Consider the following 10,820-nt stretch of genomic DNA (forward strand, 5'->3'; position numbering starts at 1 on the left):
TTTTTTTTTTTTTTTTTTTTTTTTAATAGATTTAGACGCTTAGAAATCAGTTATTTTTTGGCGCACATCTAAATCACTTTCAATTGGCCAACCAAAATATTATTACACTTTACATTTATTAGAAAACCCGACAAATAAACTATGCGAAGGCTATACTTATTGCACGACGTTTAATCAAATGGTAAAAATCCGGATTATCCCATTATTTATAGAAAGTGATTACTAAATGAAAGTTAAATTTCGGGCATATGAAGCAGCGGTAATAAATGGATTTAAACTGTAGAAATAAAGTTTCAATGAAAACTTCAATCAAAAAATCTTTCAATCTCCATTTTGGACAACCACATCGATTAATTAATAGTATAAGTTACCAGTAAGAAAAAAATAGAGAAAAAAATATTACGAAAGAGGAAGAATAATTTCCTCAGTTGTTACTTGTTAGGCTATGGTTATATTTTTCATCTTTAAAATTAAGAACTGCTCTAGTTAGTGGTCATCAGGTCATGGCTGATGGCTATATATGATGCAGTGTCAAAAAAGAGATATCCCGAATTAGCAGATCTATTTATAGACTCATCAGTATATATAGTAACGTATTATCCTAGTGCGTGCAAAATGGATGGTTGATATTTTTACAAACAAATTAATGTCAAATTTCTCAAAAATTAATTTCAATAGTTTCATAATTCACTATGCTGTAAGGATTTATATAATTGTTTCATTACGAGTTACTATCGCAATATAAACTCATTTATTATTGGCGATATCTGAAAAAGGTGATTTTTTTTCAAAAAGGTGAATTAGTCAAATAGTTAAGCAATCTTTTCAGCCGAAATCAGACTCCAATCAATTATATTTTCCTACGTTCTGTATATTTGGATATGGTTGGACCTTGTGACCAAAATAACAATAATAATAATAATAATAAAATCATGTTTAAACATACTCTGATGATTGAAAGTAAATATTTGGTATTGTATATGACCCAAAGGAAACACGTGAACCAAGGCCACGTACCGAGACGGAGACGTTACAAGTGTATAAACCAGACACCATGAAAATAGCGAGTTTGGTTGAAAATGAAGACGGTATACTCTCTAAAAAAGGAGGACGCTTACTGTCTATGAAGTCATGAAGACATCCCTACCGGAACAGGGATTTATAACATACACACCGGATCATCACGAAGGAACAATCTAGATCTAGGAGACTACTTGAGTGATAGACAAACACTCGTTAACACTAAAAAGATAGATGACTTAAATCCATCATCACCTCCATTTAGTTTGGATTCACAAGAGAGAACAAAAGCGAGCTTGTCTAGCTATCCATATTGACTATATTCATGCAGTTAGTTAAGAGAGTGCGAAGACCATCTTGTTAATCGACATCTCTATCCTTTAGACCTCATCCCTAAAGCTTATATCACACTAACAATATATCATGGTTTCTTACAATATATCTTTTTTCTTTTTTTCATAAACCCTATCATATATATGACTCAGTTGATCTTGGTAGGAATGCACCAAAATGCTACAGAATGGAATTTTCCCGAAAGACTATCACATTGCTTACCCCAAATTTGAAATGTTTTCCGAATAATGCATAGGGATAGATAGATCGTTTGTTACTAGACTTCCAGATAAACTGTCAGTGGTTAAGTATAAACCGAGACTTCTCACATAAATGTGATTTTTGGTTTCAGGAAGTCCCGAATCCCGAGGAAAGTGTTTTAACATATTCCCAAGTCTCACGAGCCACTAGACTACATCTATGCGGGCATTTTCTAGGGGAAAAGCTTAAAAATACCTCATCTATTTTTTATTTGGAAGTTTAATACCTCGTCTTTTTTGGTTGGAAGAAAAATACCTCATTTAATTAAAACGTGTGATTTAATACTTAAACTAATAAATTTTGTTAGTTTCATACTTACGATTTTTTGACAAAAATAAAATTCCGTTTTTACCCTTAGTATATCAATTAATAATTAATTTTAAATGACATAGTATTAATTTATGGACAATTCTTGGATTCACCCCCACTTAATTAAGGAAACAAATTATTAATTAAAGAAACAAAATCTGTATATCATTCAATTTTAAAGTTATTAATTCTAAACATTATATTATAGTTTTTAATTATTATATGTAAATCTAAATTATTTTTTTATAAATCCAAACCGACATATAATTTTGTTTAATTATGTAATTTAAACCCTAATCATTTTTTATAAACCCAGATTGAAATACAATTTTGTTTAATTGTAAAATCTAAACCCTAACCACTCTTTTATAAACCCAAACCGACATATAATTTTTTTAATTTTAAAATCTAAACCCTAACCACTCTTTTATAAATCCAAACCGACATATAAATTTGTTTGATTGTAAAATCTAAACCCTAAACCACTCTTTGTATACCCAAACCGACATATAATTTTGTTTAATTATAAAATCTAAATCCTAACCACTGTTTTGTAAACCTAAACCGACATATAATTTTGTTTAATTGTAAAATCTAAACCCTAATCACTCTTTTGTAAACCCAAGAATTTTTCTTAATTTATAGGCTTATTTGAATTAAAATTAAGTTTATTTAATATTTATTTTTATTAATTTTAATTCAAATAAAATTATAAATTAATACCATGTCATTTAAAATTAATTATTAATTGATATACTAAGGGTAAAAGTGGAATTTTTATTTTGTCAAAAAATCGTAAGTATGAAACTAACAAAATTTATTAGTTTGAATATTAAATCACAGGTTTTAATTAAATGAGGTATTTTTCTTCCAACCAAAAAAGATGAGGTATTAAACTTCCAAATAAAAAATAGATGAGGTATTTTTAAGCTTTTTTCCCCATTTTCTAGGCTCTTACATTTTTTTTTTGTGTCTCTTATGGTGCGTCTCTTGGAACTCAAAAACCATATATTACGTCTACTTTAACCATTCACAACGATTATTTTCCATCAGCGCATGTAATATGTGATGGATGTCGAAAACAAAGCAACTTACAAATGTCTCATGCTAGAAGAAAAATCTTTCATATCATGTGCGTGCGCTAGTTTGTTATAGAAAATTCTCGTATGGCCACCCGCAATCGTATGGAAAAATAGCATAGGAAGTGATGCACCATGCATATTCCATAAAAGAAGAAGCATACTATAAGTTGTTATGAACTAAGAAGTACGTAAGATATACCCATCTTACTTATAATTAATGGGAAAAAACACATAAAATATATATACATACTATATGTATACAAGTGACGATAATCAAGTGCGTTGGATCTATATGACCCGATGGATCCTCTAGTATACGAGTCCAAGAAAAAATATATATTCTATAAATTTTTTTTTTTTTGGTCAAAAACTCAATTACACTTTTTCTATATCGTCTCGCTTTGATTTTTAAGAAAATAAGCATTTATTTTTCTGGTTTTTTTTTTCTATTGAATAGTTTCCCAAAAAAAAAGAAATTACGAATCAAATTTTTTTTTTCCTAAACCCGGCAGCATGATACTCTCTATTTTCCCTTCTTCTATTTTCTAATTCTTTCTAGCCGGATAATTAATAGTTTAGTTAATAATAACTTTGTATAAAAAGTAAAAAGTATATTGTCGAGAGAGGTATCCGATTAAAAGAAATAAATCAAATATTAGTGGCTACCAAGTGGGAGATATAACTTGGAATATTATCAGTCTAACAGTGTGGTGGGTTTGGAATAACACAAACAGAAATAAAAAGAAAGAAATATAAATATAAGACGACAGTGTGTGGATGTACGTAGAATCAGTTTTAGATTCTAGTACATCACTAGACAAGAAAAAGATTGTGGTGATGAGTTCACCGACCCGAGTTAATTCAAATCCCGAAACAGTATAAATATATGTGGAAGGTTTCTTGCATATGATACGAGCAGAAACAAAAACACAAAGTAAAACAAAAAAGCAGGAACAACTAATACAGAAACCACCTGTTTGTTTACGACTAAAGATGTCTACAACCGTGCGAGACCCTCTTATAGTAAGCCGAGTTGTTGGAGACGTTCTTGATCCGTTCAATAGATCGATCTCTTTAAGGGTTACTTATGGCCAAAGAGAGGTGACTAATGGCTTGGATCTAAGGCCTTCTCAAGTTCAGAACAAACCAAGAGTTGAGATTGGTGGAGAAGACCTCAGGAACTTCTACACTTTGGTTCTTTCACTTAAACTCTCTTCTTTTTAGTTTCTTCAATGCTTCGTGATTTTTTTTTTTTTTTTTAAGATATTATTTTTTCTTGGTTCAATTAATTGAAAATATATCTTGGGCATGCAGAGACCTTAGTTAAATGCCCACACTCCTTCCTTTTCTCTGTTTTCTTATGATTTATTTGGTTTTACATTTTGATACCAAGGAAAAGTAAGAAAAATATATTTTCTTCTCTTTTTCTTTTTTCATGAAGATGGACCCATAAAAGATTTTATCCAATCCTAATATATATATATATATATATATATAATCTACCACAATTCTCTTCTGTCTTCGCTTCTTATTCCAATCCCAGATGTTTTTCCCAACCAACTTCTTGCATAATTGTTTTTCATCTTGGGTAAAAATCTTGAGATTATTTTACTTTGTTCCTCTCAATAATTTATTTTGTATGAACCCTTTAACAAAAAAAAAAAATCTATTCGTATGACTTTTTATATTAGACTTCAATAGTTAAAATCATACGGTACATTTTAAAAGGCAAAAGCATCTGGGGTTCGAATATACACATAATTATATAATAAACAAAACTAATTTCTGTTCTTTTAAACAAATATATATATATATATATATATATATATATATTGATGAATCTTTATTGTGGAATATTTGATGACTGTTTGAATAATGGATATTCATTATTCAAGCAAACGAACGCACTATATTGTATTACAAAAAGCTACTATCTATAGTCATTTTAGGTACTACCTTTTCTATTTATATATTTCTTCCTCGTTCTTGTGTTATCTAATTCCTCAAAAAAAAAAAATGCTTTTGCTTTCTTGATCTCTTTGAGAATGATAATCTTATCTTCTTATTCGTAGTCTTATTTATTTAATGAAGGTCATGGTGGATCCAGATGTCCCAAGTCCTAGCAACCCTCATCTCCGAGAATATCTCCACTGGTTTGTGCACTAATTCACCTCTTTCATTCATTTATGCATGCACTCAACACATATAAAATCCATTTCACGAGAATCTATTTATCTTCACTTTTTAAGTTTCTGTGTGTGTTTTATTTACTGAACCACATGCACATAGATTCGATTAAAGTATATATAGGACATGACTTGTACTAAGATTTGGTATTTCACTTTAAACTGCTGTTTGTACGGAATATCCTTGGCCTTGAAATAGCATGATGACGTGTCTTTGTAACTTGCATGAAGTGAGCAGCACTAGGTTTCCTGTTATATTTCACAGCTACCACACAACACATCTCTTATTATTATTTTTTTTTTCCAGCACACATCTCTTATTATTTTTTTGGGGTCAAATCATATCTCCTTTCCTAGTCTCACTTTTTATCTATGCACCTTTCAAAGACTCAATTTATATGTTGATGTATGTTCTTAGTTTTACATTAACTTTAAAATTTTGTTGCATTATAATTATGTGGCGGTGAAATGGCTTATAAATGTGTATACAGGTTGGTCACTGATATCCCTGCTACAACTGGAACAACCTTTGGTGAGTTTTACTCAATAGTCGCTAGGCAGGAAAAATAAGATAAAGAGTTATATACATGTAATAAGAAAAAACTAATAAATAGATTCCTAGGTGAAAAATTCTCATGTTTTTGATAACCTTTTTTTTGTTTTTTTGTTTTCCCATTTTTCAGGAAATGAGATTGTGTGTTACGAAAATCCAAGTCCTTCCGCGGGGATTCACCGTGTCGTGATGATATTGTTTCGGCAACTTGGGAGGCAAACAGTGTACGCACCAGGGTGGCGCCAGAACTTCAACACTCGCGAATTTGCTGAGATCTACAATCTCGGCCTTCCCGTGGCCGCAGTTTTCTTCAATTGTCAGAGGGAGAGTGGCTGTGGAGGAAGAAGAACTTAGATGGGTTCTTCCTTTATAACCGATTGATTGCATACTCTGATTTATGCATCTATAATATTTTATAATAACCAATTTATCATACGAGTAACGAACGGTGGTGATATGACTATAGTAATTTTAATATGTATGTAATAAACGAGAGGGGGGAGGAAAATGAGTGTGTTTTACTTATATGGTGTATGATGCGATATTTTATGATATTCTACATGAAATGAAGTGTTATAATTTATACTTTACGTGTATTTCAGTTTCTTAATAATCGAAGAAGGCAGTGTCATTGAAATTGCTTTTTCTTTTACTTTTGAGTTCATCATGATGATCCCATAATATAGTTCTAAATTAAGTTGGAAAAATTACATTAGACGGTAGAGCCGTGGAGAGTCTTGTTATGATGGGGAATAGCGTCGTCTTAGTGTAGGGCAATGGTCGATTTTGGTTAGAAACATATTTTCTTTGGTCACTGTACAATATGAAGATTACTGATGGACTTCGACATAAGATCTCGTTACTGTAATTACAGAAAAAACACTTGTAAAGCAACCTGAACATTTATATTTATCTACAATTATAGCACAACACTCATCTTCCAAACTTTTTTTTTCTCAAACTTCCAAACTTAAGATAAATGATGACTTTCAAAATTGATTTTCTTAAACTCAACATTGATTTTCAACATTGATAAGATAAACTCAACATTGATTTTCTTAAACTTCCAAACTTCCAAACTTTTTTTTTCTCAAACTTCCAAACTTAAGATAAATGATGACCCGTCTCAAACCCGTTTGATTTTCTTTTACTGACATATTCTTTTAAATTAGTAATTTGATATATATATATATATATATATATAAATGATATAGGATGGTAAAAAAATTATAAATCGAAGGACAACCCTTGCTACATATGAACCATCTTTGCCTAGGAGACTTGCTGGTCTGTTTGGCTCTTGTCAGTCGTACACAAAGAAAGCACTATGGCTAGTTCTTAATATTGTCCGTGATGCATTACATCTAAGAATACAAATGGTCGTACAAGTACGTAAAGGAATAAAATTACGTGGAACAAATTTATTCATCTAAAGTCTCTATTCAGCTGATCATCTCCATACCACTCATCCTCTATTCTACTTATTTATAATGATTACCATTTAATCGCTAAGTTTTTTCTAATCTCATACTTATCAATACCACAAAGCTGCTTACCAACTTATTTGGTTCTTTAAAATGAACAAATAATCATCAGTATAACTTCTTTGACAAAAACAAAAGAGTTTAACACTACTATCTTTATATCATTGTAATAAGTGATGTTTTAATATTATTATTACTTTTTTGGTTTAAGAAATTGATGTTTTGTATTTATTTTTATGTAAAATAATCTGTTTTTTTTTTCTCATTTACCCATTGAATTAATTAATACTAATCAGACAACTAAATAAAAATGTTACGCCTTTATTAATTATAGTAACTGGTGTGCATTTCAAACCAATACAGCTTTTATTTTGATACCGAAAAAGTAAGATTTTAAATGACAATAAAATGAGTTACAATTGGTTATAAAATTTGAGAAAACGGCAGCCATACAAGATGGTTACAAGAATCTTATGCTCGTAAACATCCATGTTTATCTAAAACAAAAATAGCAAGAGGTGAAAGACTTTGCGTCCCAAAATAAACTGAAAGTGTCTAGTTTTATAAAGCAAAGTTATTTAGAGATAAAAAGCAATAGGAGTCTATTCAACAAAAGAAAAGGAAACAAAGGAGAGGTGGCATGGTTTTGTTGGAAAAGATAGATAGATAAGAGAATATTGCCATAAAGAAAAGATTGATTGTAACATTGGTGCACGTGTTCCACCTCTTGGGACTTGATCGCTCGCATGTGGCAGTACTATGAATATAACGTCACTATGTCAGTCGTAACCAACAAAGAAAACAATTGGTCCATTATTTTTAGTTTTTCACCATCATTCGGACAGTCTTTTTTTTTTTTTTTTTTCATTCGGACAGTCTTGTCAAACCAATTGTCTAATGTTATGTCCACAAAGATATTAATAGTGGAGAATGTAAAGAACGTCTCGACTACTTTTGCTAGTTGACTATTGGTTATATATGATATTTTATGGTTGACAGCTGGTTCGATATGCTCGAAAGTTCGTAAGATTTTTCGTTGACCATTTACATTATCACAAGTTGTGTGTTTTTTTAACATCCGCGAACTAAATTGTGGGTTTTAGGAGTGGATGTTGATTGACACCAAGCAGAATATTGATCGACACTATCAATTCTGGTTCAACCGGGTTGAATTAAATTATCGTTTTGGTTTACTTTGGTTTAATTGGAAACCTCTAACCATCATATTTAAAGCAGAACCTAGGTCGTGGAAAGAAGTTGTTTTGTCGTTTTTAGAGAGAAAAGAGAGAAGAGAGAATGTTCTTGGGAGATTTTGGAGATTCTAAGCTGGTTTGGTGAGATCTATTCATGTGGAGAGGAGATCTAGTGCTAGGAACGAAGGAGAAGCTTTCTAAGTGTTCGATTCGTCAGTTTGGGTCAGAAACTTTCTGCAAAAGAGGTGAATGCATGACCATGACTGATCTAAGCCTGAGAATCCTTTGTTTTGCTTGATTTATTGTTGTTTGTGGTGTTTTCTTGTATGCTTTTGGTTAGATTGTGGTTCCCATTAGTTTCCACGACTTTTGGGTGAGTTTTGGACGATTTGGAGCAGATGGAAAACGGTTCTTCGACTTTTGGCTTCGAGCAGAATATGTCTGTGGAGTCGGTAGACACCAACCTTTTCAGCAGGCAGCTGATATTTGTTTTCCTGGTTTGTTTGTGTTTGTTTGTTGTTTGTTAAACATTGGTTTCTTAGTTGCTTGTGTGTATAGCCCAGTAGATGTGAGGATTGCCTCACTAGGTATTTATACTTACGCATCTCAATTGTTTTTTGTGGTGTGCAGATATGTGATGTGGAATCATAGCGATGAGGAGGAGGATGAACTAGGGTCTCAGTTATGTGTTGTTGGTCTTGGCTATGTTTATTAGTGTTGGAACCTGGTCTAGTAGCATGCTATTGTTGGTATGTTTCCGCTGTGCATATTGGTTGTTGTTGGTTTAATGACGATTTGTGATTTGGTGGGTTTAATTAAGCCGACACCGACTCCGCAGACACATTCTGCTCGAAGCCGAAAGTCGAAGAACCATTTTCCATCTGCCTCAAATCATCCAAAACTCATCCAAAAGCCCTGAAAACTTATGGGAACCACAATCCAACCAAAAGCATACAAAAACACACCACAAACAACCATAAATCAAGCAAAACAAAGGATTCTCAGGTTTAGATCAACCATGGTCATGCACTCACCTCTTTTGTAGAAAGTTTCTAACCCAAACTGACAAATCCAACACTTAGAAGGCTTCTCCTTCGTTCCTAGCACCAGATCTCCTCTCCACAGGAACATATCTCACCAAACCAGCTTAGAATCTCCAAAATCTCCCAAGAACACTCTCTCTTCTCTCTTTTCTCTCTAGAAACGGCAAAACAACTTCTTTCCACGACCTAGGTCGAGTTCTGCCTTAAATACGATGGTTAGGGGTTTCCAATTAAACTAAACCAAACCAAAACGACAATTTAAATCAACCTGGTCGAACCAGAATTTATGGTTTCGATCGACACCAGAGTGTCAATCGACACCCACTTCAAAACCCTCAATTTGGTTTGCAGATGTTACAATTCTCCCCCTCTAACAAAAGATTCATCCTCGAATCCGCAAAACACCGTCACTCGTCTACAACACTCATCCAACCACCGTCGCAAAAATTCTCACCATCCAACCATCCGGTCTGCCGCAACCAGGACTCCACTGGTCCAAACCACCCTAACCCCACTGGTCAACACAAACCTGACTCTTCAAATCACCACAACTCTGCCCCCCAGCAAGCATAAACCTGACCCTCCCGGTCAACACACAGAAACCCCCGAGATTGAACCCCCATCAACCCCGATATCCACATCCAGTCTAAACATGAAACCTGAGATTGAACGCCCATCAATCTCCTTAATCCGCATCCGGTCACACTACTTATCCCCAAATTTGTGACACTTTTGCCCCCAACTCATCTGCTCTTAGGTCGCAACATTCAATCCATATCGATCACACTCTCAGATCCCCCGTCTTTGAGCCATACCGTCTCACCCTCAGGTCGTCACCCTCGAGATCTCGGTACCAGGATAACCCCCATCTCCTCAGGAGAACCCCCATCTCCTCTGCCACCCTCAGAACTGCAGTCCCTCAAGCTATCGGTATCTAGGAACCCCCCGTCCCAGTGACAACCCGTCCCGTGGACCCCACTAGCCTCACTGCTAGCCCACTAGCCTCAGTGCTAGCCACCCCAACGGACCCCAAGCTGGCCCTGCAGGGCATCGATCCTAACCCATCACTGTGGATATCCCAATCCACCAGCAGGTTATTGGTGCGTCAGGCGTTCCTCGAACCATGGTCCCCACCAATTGACCTGTAGATCAATTGGTGACAGCTTGTCATGTGGGAAGGTTGTTAAAGGGTGAGGACCAGAGTTCGAGGAACGCCTGGCGCACCAATAACCTACTGGTGGATTAGGATATCCATAGTGATGGGTTAGGATCGATGCCCTGCAGGGCCAGCTTGGGGTCCGTTGGGGCGGCTAGCACTAAGGCTAGTGGGCTAGTAGTGAGGCTAGTGGGGTCCAC

The 10,820-nt window shown here is 34.1% G+C and overlaps 1 protein-coding gene across 1 annotated transcript; it reads left to right on the forward strand.

Moving 5' to 3' along the window:
* LOC104787534 (protein FLOWERING LOCUS T) lies at positions 3,823-6,340 on the forward strand. Its single transcript, XM_010513142.2, has 4 exons — positions 3,823-4,199; positions 5,097-5,158; positions 5,683-5,723; positions 5,875-6,340. Exons 1-4 carry the CDS (start codon positions 3,912-3,914, stop codon positions 6,096-6,098), a joined length of 615 nt encoding a protein of 204 aa, XP_010511444.1. The 5' UTR covers positions 3,823-3,911; the 3' UTR covers positions 6,099-6,340.

The sequence above is a fragment of the Camelina sativa genome, chromosome 5 (assembly GCF_000633955.1).
Source record: "Camelina sativa cultivar DH55 chromosome 5, Cs, whole genome shotgun sequence".
NCBI lineage: Eukaryota > Viridiplantae > Streptophyta > Magnoliopsida > Brassicales > Brassicaceae > Camelina > Camelina sativa.

Bases quoted from the DNA above. Each gene is read 5' to 3' on its own strand.
- LOC104787534 (XM_010513142.2), top strand. From the start codon at position 3,912: ATGATACGAGCAGAAACAAAAACACAAAGTAAAACAAAAAAGCAGGAA. The intron at 5,159-5,682 runs GTTTGTGCACTA...ATGTGTATACAG, and splicing joins CTCCGAGAATATCTCCACTG to GTTGGTCACTGATATCCCTG. The intron at 5,724-5,874 runs GTGAGTTTTACT...CCCATTTTTCAG, and splicing joins TACAACTGGAACAACCTTTG to GAAATGAGATTGTGTGTTAC.